Genomic DNA, 24502 nt, shown 5'->3' with positions numbered 1-24502 from the left:
CTTCGGCTCAGGTCATGATCTCACGGTTTGTGAGTTCGAGCCCCATGTCGGGCTCTGTGCTGACAGCTCAGAGCCTGGAGCCTGTTTCAGATTCTGTGTCTCCCTCTCTCTCTGCTCCTCCCCCACTTGTGCTCGCTTGCTTTCTCTCTCTCTCTCTCTCTCTCTCTCAAAAATAAACATTAAAATAACATTTAAAAAAAAAAAAAAACTGGTAAGAGCACTTCTATAAAGCCAGACTGTTGACAATAAATTTTACTTATTTATTTTGAAATCTTCAGTAGATCAACAGCATCAGCTTTTAGTCATCATTTTTATGTAGACTGATGGCCTTTTTTGTTTCCCTATAGTAATGTTGCAGGTCAATGGAATTCAGTTTTTATGCACTCTCTGCCAGAGGAAGAGATCATTATCAGAGATGATCAAGACCCCAGAGTAAGCAACATTAAAGTCTTATGTAAGAGGATGATTTACCCTGATCATTAGTTTGAGAAGAACCAGGTGTATTAGTCCGAATTCTTTCAGCTGCACGTGAAAGAAACCCACCTCAAACTGACTTAAGCTTAAAAGGAAAATATTTGTGCAGCTGAGAAGCGGAGAGTTACCTGGCTTCACCCAAGGCTGGAACAGTGCCACAATGCCTTCAGGGCTTGATTTCTCCTTTGTATTTTGTTTTCCTTCTTGTTGGGTTTATTCTCAGGCAGGCTCCCTGAGCCTATGCATTGTGTGAACTACGCATTCTATGGACCCCAGAGGAGAGGGAGAACCACTGTCCCTGGTCCTGAAGTAGACTCTCACTGGCCTGGCTTGAGCAGTGTGCTGATTTCTGACACTGTCACTCTGATCAGAAAGAATAGAATAATCTGCTTTAGCATGAGAAACATGTCCAACGTGCACCTTGTTCTTGTGGAGGTGGTGAAGTCAGTTGAGTATGGGGAATATGGGTAGAGGAGGAATGGTTCCCCCAGAGGAAGATAGGGATTTGTTAGTAAAAGAAGGGTAATGGATCCTGGGTAGGCATAAACACTAGGTGTCCACTAGTGTTTATAACCATGTTGGTACATGCATAGAAGCTAGAAATCAAATAAATTCTGGTAACAATATATGCTATGAGGAAAATAACTTTAAAATGCAATTGGGGTGCCTGCGTGGCTCACTGGGTTGAGAGTCCCAACACTTGATCTCAGCCTTGGTCTTGATCTCAGGGTCATGAGTTCAAGCCCCGCATTGGGCTCCACACTGGGCATGAAATCTCTTTTTAAAAAGATGATAATTCCGTAGAGAGCAAAACAGGCCAGCCTCCCTATTTTTCAGAGGTATCCTCAGGTTAAGAAGAAGAGAAAAAGGCATCAGTTGATGCCTTTATGTTAAATGAGATTGAAGATTATGGGCCCTGGGTCACCCCCCAGAACCCCAGGAGAAGGAAGGAAACTTGAGTGAAGATTAGTCAGATTTGCTACTTCCTGGCAAATCTGAATTGTGAAATTTGGGTAAAATATTTGGGCAACTTAAGACTTTCCATTTTTCTTCTCTCTACTTCATCTTCCAAGTAGTGACAGTTTATTGCATGTTTTGTTTGTTTTTACATGTAATGCCTATTGGTTCCTTTTATATGTGAGACATAAGATGATTACTTTAGGGATGGTGGAGAAACCAGTTTAGCTTAATTGTTCTCTTACCAGTGTGTATCACCAATAAACCTGTGTTCGCCTTTCCATATAAGGTTGGCATTTCACATGCTATGTTTTCCAGTGGAACCCAGTAAAGTACTCCATGAGGAACACGCTGATTTCCTTATAGTATGCCTAGTTGGCTCAAACACACTGTAGTTTCTTCCTTAATGTGAAAATATAGAACTGCTCTAGTACTTGGTATTGCTCAAATACAGAAGGGCCATGTTTTTATAATGGAAACTCAAGTGTTGGCGCTAATGTGATTAATTCTTCCTTCAAATTTTTCCATATTTTACCTATTTAGGATGATACTAATTTTTGTTTTACTGTTCTAACAGGAGATGTATTTGCAGACTCTATTTACACCAGGACGATTCATAAATGCAGCTTTATGTAAAGCTTTACAGGTCAGCAAGAAAAGATTTAATGTTTATTTAAGACTGTCTCTTGTATAGTCATTGTATAATTAATAATTACTATTAACTTTTGTTTTATATACACAAAACAAACATTTTTGCACTTACGTATGCATGTGTTTATAAATGTCAGTGTAATTTTTTTTTGTTTTTTCCACTAAATAAGACTCCCAACAGGAAGGTAGAATTGTGGGTACTTTCCCAATGACTACTGAAGCATACTAGTAGTTGAAAGAGAAATGTGTGCTTACACTATTGTAAAAAGATCCCATACTATACTGCATATAATCTCTGTACTTGAAAGAAATTTAAAATGTTTTCTTCGTTAGTTTTGATAGTACTGTACATTTACCTTTTTGTTAATACAATGGAGGTCTGACATGTTCAGATTCAAGAAAAATCTGAAAATTGAATCTTCAAAGTCACATGGCTTAAGAGATACTTAATGTTTTATAAAAAGATTCTTTACCTTAAAGTCACTTAGAGGGGCACCTGGGTGGCTCAGTCAGTTAAACATCTGACTCTTCGTTTTCGGCTCAGGTCATGATCTCACAGATTGTGAGTTCGAGCCCTGCATTGGGCTCCAAGCTAACAGTGCTTTGGATTTTCTCCCCCCCTACCCCTCCCCTGCTTGCACACCCTCTCTCTCTCTCTCAAAATAAATAAACTTTAAAAACAAAATTAAAGGGGCGCCTGGGTGGCTCAGTTGGTTCAGCATCTGACTTTGGCTCAGGTCATGATCTCGCTGTCTGGGAGTTCGAGCCCCATGTCAGGCTCTGTGCTGACAGCTCAGAACCTAGAGCCTGCTTTGGATTCTGTGTCTCCCCCTCTCTCTGCCCCTCCCCTGCTCACACTCCATGTGTCTGTCTGTCTCTCTCTGTCTCTCTCTCTCAAAATAATAAATAAACATTAAAAAAATTTTTTTTTAATTAAAAATATAAAGTCACTTAGGCGTCCTTAAATTGCCAATTAGTTCGTGGATTTGAAATAGAATCATGGGGCACCTGACTGAGTCAGTAGAGCATGCAACTCTTTATCTCAGGATTGTGAGTTCGAGCCCCATATTGGGTGTGGAAATTACTTAAAAACAAAATCTTGGGGTGCCTGGGTGGCTCAGTAGGTTAAGTGTCCAATTCTTGGTTTTGGCTCAAGTCGTGATCTCGTGGTTCATGGGATCGAGCCCCGAGTTGGGCTATGTGCTGACAGCAAGGAACCTGCTTGGGATTCTTTCCCTCCCTCTCTGTCCCTTGGTGCCCACACATGCGCATTCTTTCTCTCTCTCTCAAAAATAAATAGGGGTTCCTAAGTGGCTTAGTCAGTTAAGCACCTGACTTTGGCTTAGGCCATGAATTTGGGTTCATGAATTTGGGCCCCACCTCGGGCTCTCCAATGTCAGCGCAGAGCCCACTTCAGATCCTCTGTCTCCCCCTCTCTCCCTCCCTCCCTCCCTCTCTCTCTCTCTCTCTCTCTGCCCCTCCCCAGCTCATGTGCTCTCTGTCTCAAAAATAAACATTTAAGGAAACTTTTAAAAATAAATTAATTAAATATGATAATCACTCATAGACTTGAAAGACCCCTTAGAATCTCCTAACCTGACCCTCCACACAAAGAAACACCTTCTGAGGCTTTTAACAGCTTTTCAGCTTCTAATTGTCTCTGCCTCCAGTGACAAGTTTCTCACTGGCTCTTGTGGAGTTCTTGTTCCTGAGCTGTATAATTTAAAAGTTCTTCCCATTTGGATCAAATTTAGTCCCCATGCTTTTGGTGAATTCTTTCTTTTGGAACTTCATAGAACATGTCTCTCTTCTAGAAAGCAACTTTTCAAATATTTCAAGAATCTTTCCGTATTGTCTTTCTCCAAGTACACACAGTGCCTTAACTTTCTCTCAGGTGATACCATTTATAGACCCTTGACCTTTCTGTTACATTCTTAAATATCTGGCTATTACATGTTTTCTGTTTTCTCTCTGATAGAACTTCAGTGTGACATGATCACTCTCTCCAAGATGGTTCGTTTGTTTAAGTTTATCAGTTTATTGGGGCGCCAGGGTGGCTCAGTCGGTCAAGTGTCGACTTCGGCTCAGGTCGTGATCTTATAGTTCGTGAGTTCTAGCTCCACTTTGGGCTCACTGCTCTCTGCACAGAGCCTGCTTCGGATCTGCTCTTTCCCTCTCTCTTTACCCCTCCCCTGCATGTGCACGCACTCTCACAAAAATGAATAAACATTTAAAAATAATGATAAAGTTTATTTAGAGAGAGAGCACTCCAGCAGAGGAGGGGCAGAGAGAGAATCCCAAGCAGGCTCCATGCTGTCAGCACAGAGTCCAACATAGGGCTGGAACTCACAAACCATGAAATCATGACTTGAGCCGAAGTCAACAGTCAAACGCTTAACTGACTGAGCCATCCAGGTGCCCCCAAGGTGTTTTTTCTTTTCCTCTCATCAGCCTTCTTCCTTGTTAACAACAATTAAATGGGTATTTCTTATGATATTTCTTGCACACGGAGATATTAAACAATCACTAAAGACATTTATTAAATGCTTTCCTTTAGGAGAGTCATTCGTAGTAGAGTGGCCAGCCACATGACTACTCTGGCTTGCTTTTATACCAGTCTCAGGGAGTATGTGTTTAACATCATTTTATAACTTCCCTCCAGCTAAGCAATGGCCTTTCCAGGGCTTTTTGGTTTTTTTAGTAATCCAAATGTATCCTGTTATAATTCTGTCAGATTCATGGATATCTATAGTTCGTTCTGGTCTATAGAAATGATTTCAGGGCGCCTGGGTGGCGCAGTCGGTTAAGCATCCGACTTCAGCCAGGTCACGATCTCGTGGTCCGTGAGTTCGAGCCCCGCGTCAGGCTCTGGGCTGATGGCTCAGAGCCTGGAGCCTCTTTCCGATTCTGTGTCTCCCTCTCTCTCTGCCCCTCCTGCGTTCATGCTCTGTCTCTCTCTGTCCCAAAAATAAATAAACATTGAAAAAAAAAAAAAAGAAATGATTTCAGAGGTGCCTGGGTGGCTCAGTTGGTTAAGCATCTGACTTCAGCTCAGGTCATGATCTCATAGTTCGTGGGTTCGAGCCCCACATTGGGCTCTGTGCTGACACCTCAGAGCCTAGAGCCTACTTTGGACTCTTTGTCTCCCTCTCTCTCTCTCTGCCCCTATCCCCTCATGCTCTATCTCTCTCTGTCTCTCAAAAATAAATAAATACTCTTCAAATAATTTTTTAAAAAGAAATGATTTTAAACTTGCTATGATTTTACTTACAGAAATTATTTGCACAGCATTAGAAGTAGATGGGTATTTTAGGCATATTCAGTTTCTATTGTATAGTTACGTATTGCCTCCGTGCCTTCTAAACTGAAGTTTTTTTCATTCAGTTTTGGATGATATATAATACTCTAAAATGTCTCTCTTAATTTTAGATTTTCTGTCGAGGAACTGAGAGGAATTTTGATCTTTCCTGGAGTGAACTGAAGAAAGAAGTCACTTTAGCTGTTGAAAGTGAGGTGAGGTTTGGGTAGAGAACAAATGATAATTTCTTGATATAGGGTAGATAGGTACTGGGGAATTGTTCAAATAGTTCACTGCACCTTGTTAGTAGGAAGTGTAAATATTTAAACCTTTTAATTAGAGAATTATATATATATATATATATAATCTATGGCATGTAAGGCCTAAGGGATATTCATTTGGTTATAATTTAGTAAAATGATATTAGGCAGTTAGGTTTTGGAGGAGAAAGATCCCAAATGGTATTAACAGTTTCTTTTTTGTCTTCTTCTTTGCCAGCTCCAAGGAAGTGTAACAGAGTATGAATTTTCCCAGGAGGAATTTCGAAATTTACAACAGGAATTCTGGTGCAAGTTCTATGCCTGTTGTCTTCAGTACCAAGAAGCCCTCTCTCATCCTCTTGCCCTGCATTTGAATCCACACACAAACATGGTGTGCCTACTGAAAAAAGTAAGGGAGCTAAAGCTAATCCTTAATCGTCTAATCCTTTAGACGATTCAGTGGATCTTTCAGAATATCAGTCTGTTGTATGTTGTAGTTAGCTTTTTAGGACTTTGTATTTTTTTTCTTAGAATTCTAGTTCATTTCTATTTAGATAGTCTCCTGCGTTATTTATAATTTTCTTGCATTTTATTTTCTTTATCTTATTATATATTGATTTCACATTTAAAGAGCTACAGGAATAGCACAAAGAACTTTTGTATACCCTTCTTCCAGATTCATCGTTTGTTAACTGCCATTTGCTTTTCTTCCTTATATACGTTTTTTTCTTCCTGGGCCACTTGGGAGTTAGTTGCAGACATTATGCCTCTTTGTCCTTAAATATTTTACCACGTATCTTAAGAACAGAGTATCCTTACGTAACCACAGCACAATTTAAAGATCAGGTAACTCGATATTGATATGGTATCATACAGTTACATTCTGATTCTACCAGTTGTGCCCATAATTTTTCCTCTTGATTAGGGTCTGATCCAAGATCTTGGATATATTTGGTTGTCATGTTCATTTAGCTTAATCTAGGGCTTTTGTCACCCTTTCTTAGTCTTTCATGACCTTGATATTTTTTGAAGACCATACCTGTTTTATAAAGTGTCCCTCAGCCTGGATTTGTCTGGTATTTTCTGCTGATAAGAATCTGGTCTCAATTTTTTTTACACCTATAAACATTAATTGAAAAAAAGTATAACTGGAAGATTTATATTTCCAGGGGTACCTGTCTTTCCTTGTGCCTTCCTCCTTAGTGGATCATTTGTATCTCCATCCTGATGACGACCTTTTGGCCGAGGATGAGGCAGCCATATCTGATGGTAATAATAATTACTGTGTCCATATTTAGCCCCTTCCTACATGAACCCTGTGCTTTGTTTCAGCTGGATGCAAAAAACATTGATTGCCACTATGACCTCTCCTGGTCAGTTTAGCACAATATAGATGCTATAAGGAAAACTGAAGAGACCTAAGCATCTCTAAGACTTCAGATAGATTCTTGGCATTTAATTATTAATATTTTATTTTAGTATAATGTTAATCAGTAGCTCTTCATTGGCTTGAGTCATGAATATTAACTTTCTCTTACAGATGTGGAAGTTGCTCGGGACGTCATGTGTCTTATAAAATGCCTTCGGCTGATTGGAGAGTCAGTAACTATGGACATGTCAGTAATGATGGAAATGAGTTGTTACAACTTACAGTCTCCAGAAAAGGCTGCAGAACAGATTCTGGAAGATTTGATCACTATTGATGTGTAAGGAGAATTTAGGGTAAAGTGCATTTCCTAATGAAAATTCAGCAATTTTTAGTGCCAGTGTCAGGTTTTTAATGTACATTCAAGTACGGACAATAGTGGCTTATGGATAAAGTGAGCTGTCATGGTTCTAAATAGGTGTTTCCCCTTTTAAGCAAAATCTAACATATGAATTCAGATCTGGAAGCTAACTCATAAGTTATGGTCAGTTAAACTACTAACTAAGCTATGAATTCTAAAACAGAAAAGTATTTTCTCACATTCATTTTCTGTCATTTCTGAAAAAATGAGGAAAAATTCTCTATATGAAGTAAAGGTATCTTATATGCCAGAGTGATTATCTCCATTTCTTTATTGTGTAGCTGGTCTTCCCGTTTCGTAGAGCATTTAGTTTACGGAACATAAACAGTCTGCGTTACCTATTCTCAGTAGTAATGGTTTTCTGATTGTCCTTCTAGAGAAAATGTGATGGAGGATATTTGCAGTAAGCTACAAGAGATCAAGAACCCAGTCCATGCCATTGGGCTACTTCTACGGGAGATGGATTACGAGACAGAAGTAGAAATGGAAAAGGGGTTCAATCCAGGTAAATGACAAAAAGCACACATGTCTCTGATTTAGAGAAAGCAATTTAACTTCTTCTAACTTTTCCTTTTTTTTTTCTCTTAATCATAGCTCAGCCTTTGAATATTCGGATGAATCTTTCCCAGCTATATGGTGGCAGCACAGCAGGATATATTGTGTGCAGAGGTGTGTGCAAAATTGCCAGCACTCGCTTCCTCATCTGCCGAGACCTTTTGATCTTACAGCACCTATTATTGAGGCTGGGTGATGCGGTAAGTATGGCTTGAAGGAAAACTTGTAAAATCTACTCACACAGAGCAGAATGTCAGCCCTATGAGCACAGACTTTTGTCTTTGTCCACTGCTCTGTCATCTATGTTTGACCTGTAGTAGGTGCTCTATAAATATTCGTTGAATTAAGAATGACTAAACAGTATAATCTAAAATTACAAATTAAGAACGTATATGAAGTGGGGCGCCAGGATGGTTCAGTCAGAAGAGCCTGTGACTCTTGACCTCGGGGTCATCAGTTCGAGTCCATCCCATTTGGGGTATAGAGATTACCTTTAAATAAATAAGTAAATACATACATACATACATACATACATACATACATAAACAAACAAATAAACTTTTTTTTAAAAAGTACATAAAGGGGCGCCTGGGTGGCTCAGTCAGTTAAGCGTCCAACTTCGGCTCAGGTCATGATCTCACGGTTCATGGGTTCGAGCCTCGCATCAGGCTCCGTGCTGACAGCTCAGAGCCTGGAGCCTGCTTCGGATTCTGTGTCTCCCTCTCTCTCTGACCCTCCCCTGCTCATGCTCTGTCTCTCTCTGTCTCAAAAATAAATAAACGTTAAAAAAAAATTTTTTAAGTACATAAAGCAGATTATTCTATAATTAACCTTTGTGTATATAACAGTGGGGAAATTTCCCCAGATGGCTTTCCCCAAATTTAATATTGTTACTAACTACTGTGCATGTGGTAGCAAGGTACCATTTAGTGTAGAGAAAAGAGGAAAAAGAAGAAAAAGAATTCTCTTTCTGCAGTACAGAATTTAGCCTAAGCACGTTTTTGAGATGGCAGTGTCTTTGGGGTCCTCCCAACTCTATTCTGTGCTTCCTTTTCCATCCTAGTCTTCTTAGGCCACCAGACTCTTGTCTGATAGTCCTTGTCTCTCACCCTACTGAAAGTTCCATGTTTGGAGATTGCCTTTCCACCCTCATGCAAAAGTCCCACTTGTCTCTCAGGTGGTCATCTCACACGAACCTGACCTGCGGAAGCAGTCTAGTTATCTCATGTTAATATGTAAATAACTGAAACGTGTTTGGGGCTCTCAGAACTAGTCATACTTTTTTTTTTTTTAATGTTGTTTTATTTATTTTGAGAGAGAGCACAAGTGAGGGAGGGGCAGAGAGTGGGGAGAGAGAGAATCCCAAGCAGGCTCCGCGCTGTCAGCATGGAGCCCAACTCAGAGCTCAGTCTCACAAACTGTGAGATCATGACCTGAGCCAAAACCAAGAGTTGGACACTTAATCAACTGAGCCACCCCGGCGCCCCTGTTTGTACTTTTTAAGCCAGAATTTTTTTTTTTTTTAATTTTTTTTTTTCAACGTTTATTTTTGGGACAGAGAGAGACAGAGCATGAACGGGGGAGGGGCAGAGAGAGAGGGAGACACAGAATCGGAAACAGGCTCCAGGCTCTGAGCCATCAGCCCAGAGCCTGACGTGGGGCTCGAACTCCCGGACCGCGAGATCGTGACCTGGCTGAAGTTGGACGCTCAACCGACTGCGCCACCCAGGCGCCCCTTAAGCCAGAATTTATTAGCCCAAATATATTGATAATGGTAGAATTTCGGGTAAAAATAAGGAAAAACATTTAGGAAGATGATTTGTTTAAGCCACCAAAGAGAAACAAGAACCTTTCCTGAGAGGCCATTACTTAAGGCAGCCATTATTAAGTTCTCAATCTTTGTAGAATCTTCCATTTCTTCAGGGTTTTCAGTGGGGTTTTTTGTTTGTTTAATTATAACCATTATTTTTTTCTAAATACAGAAGTAATGGATGTTCTTTATAGAACCTTTATATGTAAGCCTCTCTGTAAACAAAAAGAAATTAAAATTCATCTGTAATTGACCCAGCTGATAACCGCTGTTTACTTACATTTTAGTGTATATCCTTTTTTCTCCTATGCAAATGTTTTGTTTCCATTATTTCTAGAATTAGAATATGCTACATGGTGTTTTTGGAATCTAATTGTTTTCTACTTTACACACCTCATCTGCATTTTCACATGTCATTAAGTATTCTTCTACAAAATTATTTTTTTAGGGGGCGCCTGGGTGGCGCAGTCGGTTAAGCGTCCGACTTCAGCCAGGTCACGATCTCGCGGTCTGCGAGTTCGAGCCCCGCGTCAGGCTCTGGGCTGATGGCTCAGAGCCTGGAGCCTGTTTCCGATTCTGTGTCTCCCTCTCTCTCTGCCCCTCCCCCGTTCATGCTCTGTCTCTCTCTGTCCCCAAAATAAATAAACTTTAAAAAAAAAAAAAAATTATTTTTTTAAAGTTCCCTACACAGTTTTAATTTATTCAGCCATTCCCATCTGTGGCCTGCCAGGTTGTTGCCAGTTTTTCCCTCCTACCTAAATACTTTTGTACACCTCTGACTATATCTCTAAGATAAATTCTCAGAACTAGAATTGATTGGTCACACACTACGCCCCTTCCTTTTTTTTTAATTTATTTATATTAAGAGAGAGCACGAGAGAAAGGGAACAGAGGGGCATAGAGAAAGGGAGAGAGAGAATCCCAAGCAGGCTCCACACTGCACATCCATGCAGAGCCTGATGAGGAGCTCAATCTCACAAACCGTGAGATCATGACCTAAGCCAAAATCAAGAGTCGTACCCTTTTAACCACTGACCGAGTCACCCAGGCACCCCAGGCTATGCACATTTTTAAGGCTTTGGGTGGTTTTGCCAAATTTTCTTCTAATGTTCATAACTGTCTTTACCCAAGGCTAATAGCATAAAGAAAGGCTAGATATCCCCGTTCCTGTTCTTGAATTCTGAACCCACACATTCAATGAAAGTTACACTTTTGTTGTTTTCTCTTTCACTATCAGCATTTTTGCACTATTAAATATTTGGGTAGCTATTTTTGCTACGCTAAAATTTAATGAGTGTGTTGCCTTTATTTATGTACATATGTTGCTTTTTTTTTGTATGCCCTTTGTAACTGTGTTTTGTTATTTATTTTACCTCCACCTGACCCTTAAGAGTTATCATCACTAATCACTGTGTCCCCTCTCACCCACCCACCCATCATGTATAGGCGATCTTGGGAGCTGATCAGCTCTTTCAAGCCCAGCAAGACCTACTACACCGAACCTCTCCTCTCCTCTTATGTTATTATCTCATTAAGTGGGGAAGTCAGTGCTTAGCAACTGATGTTCCAGTTGACACACTGTGAGTTTCATTATTCTAATTATTTTTAAAATAAATTGCAAGTTTGATTAGTTTTTTCATCATTTTCAAAAAATTGTAAACATAATGCAGTAACATGATTTGCCTTTAAAATTCAGAGAGCTTTAGATGCTTCATTTTCTAAAGGTTGAAGACAACTTATAAGAATCAAAATACCAAGTATGTATTTATTATACGTATGGCATTTTGAAAAGAAAAAATGTTTATTCTGAAGTGGAAGTGGAAAATATATGTCATTTCTAAAATTTGTCTTAAAAACTGTCGAGATAGGTGACTTTTCACAAACACCCACTTTTTTAATGCTTATTTAAAATTGAAGTATAGTTGACACACAATGTTACATTAGTTTGGGGTGTACAGTTATTACATGTGTGTGTGTGTTTAACGTAAAGATAAATCCTACTGAGGGCAAAATAGTTAGATGAGGTCGCCGGGAAAGTCGGACCACACACAAAAACATACCAGTTATTAAAGGTAGGCGGAGCTTCCTTAATAACCAAAATAAAAAGGGAAATCTATTACTTACTAGATTTACATTTTCAATATAAGATAAACCATCCTGTTTGGCAGTGTTCTTTCAGTAGAACTTTTATGTGCAACTTACTAATCAAATTGACAGTGTTCCTGGTAGGAGAGCTTGTTGAAGCAATGTTTTTGTAGAACTACTGTCTCTTTGTCTGTTTTCACAGGGAGTCCAACCTCCAACACTTGTCAGTACTGGAACTAACAGACTCTGGTGCTGTAACGGGAAATAAGTTTGGTAAGGACTAGTCTGTGCATGCGTTTGATTTTAAATTGGGCTTTTATTGCATATTCATTAAAGTCCTTTGCCACCTTTGCTGCAGAAAGATTAGGTAAGCTCTGCTTTCATTTGGGGAGGTTAATAAGCTGGCTGTGACAGGGAGTCCATGAAACCCCATGAAGCCCAAATCAGGCATAAATTAAGGGTGTTGCGCATATGAAAATATGTACGTGTGTATTGCTGCTTTTCCGTTGTTTATTAATGCTCCAGTGATTAATTCAACAAAATTATTACTAAGTTCATGGTAGCTTTCATAATCTTGTCTTAATAAAAATTCAAGAGGCGTCATCTCTCATGCTTAAGAACCATTCTGGAGAATTTGTTTTATATTATTTTGGTAAAAAACTTGGAATCTTGGGGCACCTGGCTGGTTTAGTCAGTAGAGCATGTGACTCTTGATCTCAGGATTGTGAGTTCGAGCCCCATGTTGGGTGTAGAGATTATAAATAAATAAACTTTAAAAAACAAAAACAAAAACGTGGAATCTTGAGACCATATTTAATGTAAACACTTCCTGAGGAAGATGCTTAGCTGTAGTGAGGTCAGTGAAAAAAAGAAACGAGTGCACTGTTGATTTAAGTGACTTTTTTTTTGCATTTGTATAGTACTGCACACTTTACAAACTGCTTTTATTTATATTGCCATTAATGACACCCATGGTACATTTCATGTTTTGAAATAATAAATGTTCTTTATTACAGATATAACATGAATTTGTAGACTATCTTAATTGAAAATTGATATTACTGTCATAAATTGGTGATTGTCATAATTTTTTTCTTTTCAAGTATCTAGCCCTCAGACAATTGTGGAATTATTCTTCCAAGAAGTTGCAAGAAAACACATCATAGCCCATCTCTTCTCTCAACCAAAGGCACCTCTGAGCCAAACTGGGTTGAATTGGCCTGAGATGATTACTGCAGTTACCAATTATTTATTGCAGCTTCTGTATCCTTTTATTTAAAAGCCAGTTAGAAGGTTTTTTCTGTCTAAATAGTCGAAGACTCTTCTATTCTCCCTGTATAATGAAGTTTTTTAATGAGGTTGAGTGCTATTCCCCCAACAAGAAATAATAATATTTACTATCAGATGTCCTAGTTTTTATTTTCCTCAGGAGTTAGCCAGATTTTATTGGTACACAAATATGTAATACTTACATCTCTTTTACAACATTATACGTGTATCAGGTATTTATTGAATGGCTCTGTACGTCAGGCACTATGTGGTAGATGCTGGGTGTCCCACGGGCATCAAGAGTATGTGCAATACGCCAGAGTTAGAAGTGATCGTCCAGGGATGAAATACGTGCTTTAGCCCCTAGTTAACTGAGGTCTGAGTTAGGTAACTAGGCTTTTAGTGTATAGCCTTTAAACTATATTTGTCTTATATTAAGGTTATATAGTTATGTGGAAAGAACATGTGCTCTAACCCCTTCTCTTTACCTTCTTTTTTAAAAATTAAGTCATTACATGGTGTTTGATGCCCAATATGTATATGATTTAAAGTTTTGCCAAAAAAAAAAAAAAAAAAAAAATCTCCTTATCCAGTGACTAGATGGCCTAGCAATCCTGGTTGTCTCTTTATGGAATGTTTGATGGCCAATTGTCAGTATGTACAGTTGCAGGTGAGTACTGTTGAATACTTCTGGTTTTGTTTTGGTTTTTGTTTTAGTCTTTATTTTTGAGAGAGATAGAGACAGAGTGCAAGTGAGGGAGGAACAGAGAGAGAGAGAAGGAGACACAGAATCCAAAACAGGCTCCAGGCTTAGCTGTCAGCACAGAGCCTGACACGGAGCTAAACTTATGAACCATGAGTTCATGACCTCGGCTGAAGTTGGATGCTTAACCTCCTGAACCCAGGTGCCCCAAATATTTCTGGTTTAGTCGTTCTTTTAAAGAATGGGATTTCTGGAATTTTAAATGTTACCTGCATTTTAATTGGCTGATAAAAAGAGCCACAATAATTTAAACTTGACTTCACCAAAACATACTCCAGAAAATCTCCAGAGAGATTTTCTTTATGTACTTCTCTCTTGACATGTCATTCCTAACATTTTTTTCTAGAGTATCTTGGCTTGTTTTTTAATCCTATTAGGCTCTCTTAAAAAAAAAAAAAAAAATTTATGTTTATTTATTTTTGAGAGAGAGAGAGCAAGCCGGGGAGGGGCAGAGAGAGAGGGAGACAGAATTTGAAGCATGCTTCAGGCTTTGAGCTGTCAGCACACAGCCCAACATGGGGCTCGAACCCACAAACTGTGAGATCAAGATCTGAGCTGAAGTTGGACGCTTAACCAACTGAGACACCCAGGTACCCCCTATTAGGTTCTCTTTATAGTAAAACAAACATAACGTTGTCTTCATATAAATCCTTTACAGGATGGGCACCTGGATAGCTCATTCAGTTAGGCAGTCTGACTCTTGGTTTCAGCTCAGGTCATGATCTCATGGTTCCTGGGTTCATGCCCCGAATCGGGCTCCATGCTGGCAGTGCAGAGCCTGCTTGGGCTTTTCTTTCCCTGTCTGCCCCTCTGCTGCTCACCTGCACTTGCTCTCAAAATAAATACATAATTTTTTTTTTTTTTTAAGTTTTACAGAGTGTGTGCATGCAAGCATGGGAGGGACAGAGAGAGAATCAGGGCTCGAACTCCAGAAACGGGAGATCATCACCTGAGCTGAAACAAGAGTCGATGCTTAACCAACTGAGGCACCCAGGTGCCCCGATAAATAAACTTGAAAAAAAAATCCTTTACAGGAATCTAGTCATTGAACCAGTAAATAATAAAGTTGGGAAATTGCTGAATTGGAAAAGCATATGTGTGTTTATGTGTGTTGGTATTATTGAGTTTTGTTCACATTTTTAAAGTGTGTAACTTAATACAAGAATAGATTAACAGAATTAGATTTTAACTTCTGGATGATTTCAAGAAATACTTTTCTGTTGATTGACCACTATCTTTTCTCCCTCTGTGAAGAGCTTGGGGGTGGTTATCGCATTAAATAGCACTTACTTTCTAATCAGAAAGCACCTTTTATGCCTTTCAGGATTATATTCAACTGCTCCATCCCTGGTGTCAAGTCAACATTGGTTCCTGTCGATTTATGCTGGGACGTTGTTACCTGGTTACAGGAGAAGGACAGAAGGTAAATTGTATTCAAATGATGAACCTACTTCAGTGCAAAGAGGACAGTTAGTCTCCATCTAACTAGGTGAGGGGGGATGGGGTGGCACAGAATCCTCTAAATAAGGATAAAGACAACTAATGCCAGCAAGAGCCATGTGGGGGTTGTTCAGCTTTCTTGTACTTTTGCAAATTAGTTAGAACATAAGAAAACATGAAGAAGAAAACATTAAAATCCTTTTGCCCCAGGATGAATTTTGTAAATCAAATTTATTACTCGGTTACATTGTTTTTATTACATATTTTTTTTAATGTTATGCTGCTTTCTTCCCCCATTATGGTAGTTTACTAATTTGTTCCCTGACATCCTATTAATGTACATTTTCAGACATGCAGGAAAGTTTAAAGACTTATAATAAACAATCATATACTCACCACTCAAATTCTACAAATATTAACATATTAGTATGCTTATATTAATTTTCTTATTAAAGTTTACCTTTTAATAGCATTTAAGTTAAAAAGTGAGATAAAGAAAAATATTAAATAACGTGTCAGAAGGGTGCCTAGGTGGCTCGGTCGGTTGAGCGTCTGACTTCGGCTCAGGTCATAGTCTCACAGTTCGTGAGTTTGAGCCCCACGTCAGGCTCTGTGCTGACAGCTCAGAGTCTGGAGCCCACTTTGGATTCTGTGTCTCCCTCTCTCTCTGCTCCTCCCAACTTGTGCTCTGTCTCTCAAAAATGAATAAACATTAAAAAAAAAAACAAAAAAAAACTTTAAATAACGTGTCAGAATTTAGAATAGCAGAAAATGTAAATGTAGTCAACAGTCTTTCTTTTTTGGCTTTCCTTTAGCACCTGAACCCGCACCCACCCACCCTAATTGTTAGCACTTAGAATTGAAACAGTCCATTATAAGTCATTTTGTATCCTTTTACTTCTCCAGGCTCTCCAATGCTTCCGCCAGGCAGCATCTGAAGTGGGCAAAGAGGAATTCCTGGATCGCTTGATTCGCTCAGAGGATGGGGAGATTGTATCCACCCCCAGGATGCAGTATTATGATAAGGTACATTGTGGCTTGGTTTGGTCTTTCTTACCTGTGTAAAAATGTATCTGAAATAATGGCTTTGGTGTTGGGGGAGAAAAATAATGTGAAAATTAAGTCATTCCCGGGGCGCCTGGGTGGCTCAGGCGGTTAAGCGTCCGACTTCGGCTCAGGTCATGATCTCGCGGTTCATGAGTTCGAGCCCCGCGTCGGGCTCTGTGCTGACTGCTCAGAGCCTGGAGCCTGTTTCAGATTCTGTGTCTCCCTCTCTCTGTCTGACCCTCCCCCGTTCATGCTCTGTCTCTCTCTGTCTCAAAAATAAATAAACGTTAAAAAAAAATTAAGTCATTCCCTGAAATTCCAAAAGAAGAGAAATGAATTTGCCTTGAGAAATTTAAAGAAATGTGTATTTTTTTTTTTTCTTTTTTTTTTTTTTCTTTTTTTTTTTTTTTTTTTTTTTTAAAGAATTTGGCATTCTTTTTTTTTTTTTTTAACGTTTTATTTATTTTTGAGACAGAGAGAGACAGAGCATGAACGAGGGAGGGGCAGAGAGAGAGGGAGACACAGAATCGGAAGCAGGCTCCAGGCTCTGAGCCATCAGCCCAGAGCCCGACGCGGGGCTCGAACTCACGGACCGTGAGATCGTGACCTGGCTGAAGTCGGATGCTTAACCGACTGCGCCACCCAGGCGCCCCTAGAAATGTGTATTTTAATGAAACTGGTAAATGTTTTTAACTTCAGTGAAATTCCCATTGTGATACCATTTTATTAGCCAAGTCATCACTAGAATTTTATTAATATCAGTCTTGCCGATATCTCAAAGAATTAACTTGAATGTTGTATTCAGCCTTAATTTATGATTTGGCCCTCCTCTTCTGGCCTTTTTTGCTCTGGTCACTCAGTTGTTGCAAGGGTGGCCTATTATTATCTCATGCAAGCCAAGCACACAGTCTGCCCTTCAAGACCCTTCTACCTGCTGTTCCCCTTTTTCCAAATAGTCAAACCTCAAGCCCTCGTTTCATTGAGATGTCTGTGCATTTGTCACCACCTCAGGGAGTTCCTCTCTGTCTCCCCGTGTAGAATAGCTGTGGTGCTCGTGGGCTGCGTGCTGACCTGTACCACCCCCTCACGTGCAGATTGAGGCACTGTGAGCAGTCTCTGCCCTTGCCATCCTTTATTATTTTCCTCATAACATTTAACCATGTTTGTTGTCATATTTTGGGTATCTATTTGTTGTTATCTGAGTTCCCCACTAGAAAGTAAAGGCAGGCTTAACTACTTTGTTCATTGCTGGTTAAAGAGATAAAATGATTTTTTTTTTAATGAACTCTACACCCAATGTGGGACTTGAACTCATGACCCCAAGATCAGGAGTCACATGCTCTACCGACTGAGCCAGCCAGGCACACCAAGATAAATGAAATAGATTTGTAACTCTTAATAACCTTCCCCATCCTACTAATGGGAAAATTATTTTGAATTCTAAGGATTTTTTTAAGGGTTTTGTTTTGTTTTATTGTGGGGGGGGTGGCGCACAGATGAATGAGGGGCAGGGAAAGAGAGCATCCCAGGACGGACAGAGGGAGAGAGGGAAAGAGAGAAGTGGGGCTCAGCCAGTGTGGGACTCCAACTCACAAACTGTGAGATCATGACCTGAGCCGAGGTCAGATGCTTAACTACTGAGCCACTCAGGTGCCCCAAGATACGCCTATTTTTTTTCTTAATGATCTCCACACCCAATGTGGGGCTCGAACTTATAACCCTGAGATTAAGAGTTGCATGCTCCACCAACTAAACCAGCCAGGCCCTCTGAATTCTGAGGATTTTTAATCTGAGACTAGATAGATTTGAGGGATTGATAAATCCCGTGAAATTGTGTGCAAAATGTTGCTTGTATTTTTTCTGTGGAGAAGCTCCATAGCTTTCATCAGAAGAAACTTACTGATTCAAAACACATGAAGAATCACTGCTCCAAAAAATGCAAAAAAAAAAAAAAAGGACTTAAGAATCACTGCTCTAGTGAACCCCAAAGTGGGCCTTGGGAAGAGAATACTCACAGAAGAATTAAATTAAGATGTGCTAATGTTTAATAGAAAGATCAACCTGGGGCGCCTGGGTGGTTCAGTCAGTTGAGGATCACACTGCCGCTCAGGGCATGATCTTGTGCTTCGAGAGTTTAAGCCCCACATCAGACTCGTTATTTCACTGCTGTCAGCGCAGAGCCTGCTTAGGATCCTCTGTCCCCTTCTCTCTCTGCCCCTCCCTGGCTCGTGCGCTCTCTCTCAATAATTAACATTTAAAAATATGTATATAAGGATCAACACTGCTTGATCCCTGGTGCCCTTATTTGGACCTATTACCAGGTGGTCATTTATCATTTAGTCTCAAAGCAGGTGTCTGAAAGAGTGACGGTGTCACAGCTGGGGTGGGGCACATAGTGGCACCTACACTCCTGTATTTCATTTTAGTAGATTATGTTTGATTGGTTAAATTAATTTGCACATTATATTGCTTAATTTTAATGAAAATCACCTTCACAATTTTTAAAAATTCCTTCAAAGAACCTAGATTAAGAAAGTACAAGCAGGGCCACCTGAGTGGCTGGATCAGTTGAGCGTCTGACTTCAGCGCAGGTCATGATCTCACATTTTGTAGGTGCGAGCCCCTCATCGGGCTTTCTGCTGGCAACGTGGAGCCTGTTTCAGATTCTGTCTCCCTCGTTCTCTGCCCCTCCCCCCACTCATGTGCTATCAAAATAAACATTTAAAAAAAAAAGTACAAGCAAATGAGGACAAAATAGGGCTGACACTTCTGCCTTTGATCAGCCATATGGGAAGGTAAAAACAGTGACAGTCTATAATCAGGTTTGATAAGAATCAGCTGATAACAGTTGAACTTCTCAGGAATGCTATTTTAAAATAAATGTACCTTGAAATAAAATTTCAATTTAAGATAATATGAAACCATGAAAAGTATCAAGGTATTAAACATCCTACTTACCTGTGGTGGAGCGTAAATTGGTGTCAACCACTTTGAAAAACTGCCAGTGTCTACTGGCTGCAGTCATTGACATATACCCTCTGACCCAGTAATTCCAGTTCTAGATCTACCCAGAAACATGTACGTATTTACCAAAAGAGATGTGCAGTTATGTTCCAAGCAACATATTCATAACACTCATACACTAGAAACCCAAGTGTCCGTTGATAGAATGGATCATTAAATTACGGTATATTCTTTGAATGGAATACAGTATCAGTGAAAGGAATTACTGCATGTAATAACAGATCAGCCTTATAAACATGTTAAGCAAAATAAGGCAGACACACAAAAGAATTCATACCATAAGATTCTGTTTCATGAAATTAAAAACAAAACCAGTACAAGTCAGTAGTGGCTGGAAGGAGTCACATGGGAGCTTTGGAGTACTGCCATAACACAATTCTTAATTTAGGTGCTTGTTAAATGGATATGTTTACTTTGTGAACATTCAATTAGCTACATACCTAGGATTTATGTACATTTCTAAACATGTTCTTTCAGTGGAAAGTATGAAAAACTAAGCACCTAAAAGAAAAATGTGTTTTATACTGTTAATAAAAGAATAAGTACTAATAAAGATAATTTTAAACTGTTTTTTATCTTTATCTTCTATACATTTATACGTTGAGTGTTTTATATGTATGTATTAGACAGTTGTGTGTATATAAGTAAATATAAGACCATGTGCACAGGTCTAGGAGAGTATGCACATTGTATTTTTTTAAGATTTTTTTTTTTTTTATGTTTATTTTTGACAGAGAGAGAGAGAGACAGAGCATGAGCAGGGGAGGGGCAGAGAGAGAGGGAGACACAGAATCCGAAGCAGGATCCAGGCTCTGAGCGGTCAGCACAGACCCTGATGCGGGGCTCGAACTCACAGACTGTGAGACCATGACCTGAGCTGAAGTCGGATGCTCAACCGACTGAGCCACCCAGGTGCCCCATGCACAGACATTGTTAATAGGGTGGACAGTCAGATAAGTTTGAAGAGCACTGTTCTGTCTTGTTTTAAAAATGGGTTATGTCAAACATCATTCTCTTTAGGGTTTTATAAGGCTATGGCGGCAATTTATTTATTGGGCTTTAAATTCGTCTATGACCTAAACAGTAGGAAAAGTTAGTGAAATTGCCAACCAATACTTACTGAGAGCCCTAAACATTGAGGATGGAGCTGTGAACAAAAAGATCAATAGGAAATTTTACAGTAAGTCTGTTGACAGTAGAATCTAAAGGAAAGTCTTTTTTTTATTGTGTTTATTTATTTTAAGTAATCTCTACACCTAACGTGGGTGGCTACCAACTCACAACCCCAAAATCAAGAGTTACATGCTCTTCTAACTGAGCCAGACAGTTCTCCCTGAAGGAAAGTCATAAATATTAACCAAATAGTCCTGTCTTGTAGTCAGTATCTTTGATCTTAACTAGTTGTCTTTCTGATTGTTTTAAATCCTATTTCAGTTTGAAGTGCACTACCATATTAATTTTCATGGACACTCTCTCTATTTCTCTAGGTTTTGCGTCTACTAGATGTTATTGGTTTGCCTGAGCTGGTTATTCAGTTGGCCATGTCAGCAATAACTGAAGCAGGGGATGATTGGAAAAGTCAGGTAAGAACTAACTGTATCTAGTTATTTCCCTTTAGATTGGCCCTGGATGTAGTATTTCAATTTCTACTCTTCTTTTCCCCCTATATTTGATATTTAGGCTACTTTAAGGACATGCATTTTCAAACATCATTTGGATTTGGGTCACAATAGCCAAGCATATGAAGCCTTAACCCACATTCCTGATTCCAGCAGGTAGTCAATCCTAGTCTTTTTTTAGAGAAGACAGTTTACCAGCTCTATTTAATCCACTGAGACAGTTTGCCTTCACTCCTTTTTTTGCCTTCTAGGCGGTTAGATTGTCTGCGGCAGCTGGTGGTAGTTCTTTGTGAACGCTCGCAGCTACAGGATCTTGTAGAGTTTCCCTATGTGAATCTGCATAATGAGGTAATTTTACGTGTCCACTGCTGACTGGACACAGCTGTGGTGGTTGTTACGCTAGCTACTTTGAAATCTGATTGCTTCCCCTTCCTTAGGTTGTGGCAATAATTGAATCACGTGCACGAGCCGTGGACCTTATGACTCACAATTACTATGAGCTCCTCTATGCCTTTCACATCTATCGCCACAATTACCGAAAAGGTGAGCAGTTGAAGGCGACAGTCTTTGTTGGGGGCAACCTTAGAGTTTAGTCATGTTTACAAAAATACTGTTAGACTTATGTAATTTTTACCTTATTTTTACTATTGAATGAGTGTTCTCTACAAGCATTTGGGGAAATTATATTTAATTACAAGATTGGCTTCACCCCTTTGAAGATTACCAGCTAGCCTTAAAGAGATGCACTTATCCCATTCTAGAACATTCTTGAGGTATTTCCAGCGAGATGTCATTCCGTCTATATCTTCTGTCTGATTTTAAGACAAACTAACTTTTTTTTTTTTTAATTTTTTTTTTTTCAACGTTTATTTATTTTTGGGACAGAGAGAGACAGCATGAACAGGGGAGGGGCAGAGAGAGAGGGAGACACAGAATCGGAAACAGGCTCCAGGCTCTGAGCCATCAGCCCAGAGCCCGACTCGGGGCTCGAACTCCCGGACCGCGAGATCGTGACCTGGCTGAAGTCGGACGCTTAACCGACTGCGCCACCCAGGCGCCCCCAAACTAACTTTTTTACTAGAGGCGTCTTGAATTCTTGTGGCTGGTTGTGACTTCTTGTGCCAGCTTGCTATTGGCCTTTTCTTATTTTTGTTGATTCTTTTGAGAATAAGTTATGGACACCATTATCTCATGATAGTTAAGATGTATCTCCTAAGGACAGTTTCTTATTTAATTTCAATACAATTATTAGATTAAGGAAATACAACTAATTTCATGAATTAAATGTAAATATAATACTATTGTGATTTTTTAAAGTTTATTTTGAGAGAGAGAGCATGCATGTAAGAAGGGAGAGAGAGAATCCCAAGCAGGCTCTGCACTCACAGCGCAGAGCCCAATATGGGGCTCAATCTCAGGAACTGTGAGATCATGACCTGAACCAAAATCAAGAGTCAGATTCTCAGCCCACTGAGCCACCCACAGGCCCCTATCATGATTATTTTTATAGCACATTCCTCCTATACCATCCTTACCCCCTGGTCTAGAATCACAATATTTCAGGGCGCCTAGGTGGCTCGGTTGCTTGGGCATCCAACCCTTGATTTCAGCTCAGGTCATGATCTTGCGGTTTGTGAGTTTGAGCCCCACATCTGGCTCTGCAGTGACAGTACAGAGTCTGCTTGGGATTCTCTCTCTCCCTCTCTCTGTCTCTCCCCCACTCTCACTCTCTCAAAATAAATAAACTTAAAAAAAAAAAAAAGAATCAGAGGCACCTGGGTGGATTGTCGGTTAAGCGTCTGACTTCAGCTCAGGTCGTGGGTTCAAGCCCCACGTCGGGTTCTGTGCTGACAGCTCAGAGCCTGGAGCCTCCTTCAAATTCTGTGTCTCCCTCTCTCTCTGCCCCTCCCCCACTCATGTTCTGTCTCTCTCTGCCTCTCAAAAAAAAAAAAAAAAGGTTAAAAACAGAATCACATATTGCATATTTGTCATGTCTCTTTAGTCTCCTTTAATCTGGAGCCCTTCTTTTGGCCTTAATTTGCCCTTGGTGTCATTGATATTTTTGAAGAGTACAAGCCAGTTATTTTTGTAGAATGTATCTTAGTTTGGATTTGTATGATGACTAATGAAGACTCTATCAGAACAGCTAAAATGAGCATAGCATAATGTATAAAGGAGTTGAATCACTGTGTTGTACACCTGAAACTAATGTGGCATTGTGTCAACTAAAATAAAGAGATTTAAAAGAAAAAAAAAATTATGGGACACCTGGGTGACTTGGTTAAGCATTGGACTCGATTTCAGCTGAGTTCACCATCTCCCGGGTCCAGGAGATCAACCCCTGCCTGCATCTGGCTCCCTGCATTTGCTGACAGCACAGAACCTGCTTGGGATTCTCTCCCTTCCCCTCTCCCCCTCTCCCCCTCCTCCTCCCCCTGCTTACACAGGCACACACACCCTCTCACTCTTTCTCAAAATAAATAAACATTAAAAAAAATTTGAGCCTTGGAGGCTTAAAAAAATTAGTCTTTGAGACAGGAAAAAAAAAAGAACAGCTAAAATGAAGGGATTACATGTCTATTAGAAGATCTTATTTTACAAGATCACCATTGTGGTTCCCCTTTGGAAATGGCAACATTTTTATACCATTTTCACTCAGAAAACTTTTAATAAGGTTTCTTGCTGATTTTCATTGGCAAGAATAGATGGAAGTAATTTGTAGACATGCTCTTAATTTTCCTAATGGTAAAACGTGTGTGTATTACTTATCTCCTTGACCCATACAGAGAAATATAGGTGATTAAGTACCGCTCCCTGTTTGCTTTTATAGTTACAACATCCATTACATCAACTTGGTTAAGACCAGTTTAGCCTGATGAATGTCCAGGTCTTTCTGAAGCAAGACTTGTTCTTCTAACAAAATGTCTTACATATGGCAGGCACTCAGAAACATTTGTTGGGGAGAAGAAGTCAATTAACTTCAATTTAAATAAAATCGTATAGGGGCGCCTGGGTGGCGCAGTCGGTTAAGCGTCCGACTTCAGCCAGGTCACGATCTCGCGGTCCGGGAGTTCGAGCCCCGCGTCGGGCTCTGGGCTGATGGCTCAGAGCCTGGAGCCTGCTTCTGATTCTGTGTCTCCCTCTCTCTCTGCCCCTCCCCCGTTCATGCTCTGTCTCTCTCTGTCCCAAAAATAAATAAACGTTGAAAAAATAAATAAATAAATAAATAAATAAATAAATAAATAAAATCGTATAAACTTTAAAACTTGGAATGAAAAATAGTTTCATTTGAAAACTAAAAGATGTTTTTAATGCCCTTTGATTTCTGGAGTCTCATGCTATCTCAGAACAAGGTGTTCCTCAGTATCTCATTCAACCTGTGTAACTAAAGTTTTATAAAAATAATCTGTTCTTGAGCAGAGCATCCAAACATTTCTTGGTCTCATGGTGTGGAATTAGGTAA

At 39.7% G+C, this 24502-nt stretch overlaps 1 protein-coding gene across 1 annotated transcript in view; it reads left to right on the top strand.

The window, feature by feature from the left end:
- The window catches only part of NUP160 (nucleoporin 160), a 52333-nt gene that overhangs the window by 16385 nt on the left and 11446 nt on the right, over window positions 1–24502 (top strand). Inside the window, exons 10-27 of the mRNA XM_043582512.1 lie at window positions 348–432; window positions 2009–2077; window positions 5512–5595; window positions 5879–6049; window positions 6810–6909; window positions 7181–7346; window positions 7805–7932; window positions 8022–8182; window positions 11239–11372; window positions 12080–12150; window positions 12981–13140; window positions 13747–13816; window positions 15234–15332; window positions 16256–16375; window positions 20908–21003; window positions 21101–21195; window positions 21291–21387; window positions 21477–21582. Coding sequence (XP_043438447.1) covers window positions 348–432; window positions 2009–2077; window positions 5512–5595; window positions 5879–6049; window positions 6810–6909; window positions 7181–7346; window positions 7805–7932; window positions 8022–8182; window positions 11239–11372; window positions 12080–12150; window positions 12981–13140; window positions 13747–13816; window positions 15234–15332; window positions 16256–16375; window positions 20908–21003; window positions 21101–21195; window positions 21291–21387; window positions 21477–21582 — 2012 coding nt within the window. The remainder of the gene's footprint in view (window positions 1–347; window positions 433–2008; window positions 2078–5511; window positions 5596–5878; window positions 6050–6809; window positions 6910–7180; window positions 7347–7804; window positions 7933–8021; window positions 8183–11238; window positions 11373–12079; window positions 12151–12980; window positions 13141–13746; window positions 13817–15233; window positions 15333–16255; window positions 16376–20907; window positions 21004–21100; window positions 21196–21290; window positions 21388–21476; window positions 21583–24502) is intronic.

This window comes from Prionailurus bengalensis, chromosome D1 (genome assembly GCF_016509475.1).
Source record: "Prionailurus bengalensis isolate Pbe53 chromosome D1, Fcat_Pben_1.1_paternal_pri, whole genome shotgun sequence".
NCBI lineage: Eukaryota > Metazoa > Chordata > Mammalia > Carnivora > Felidae > Prionailurus > Prionailurus bengalensis.
Note: the sequence above shows the minus strand (reverse complement) of the source record. Positions and strands in the feature narration are given on the sequence as shown.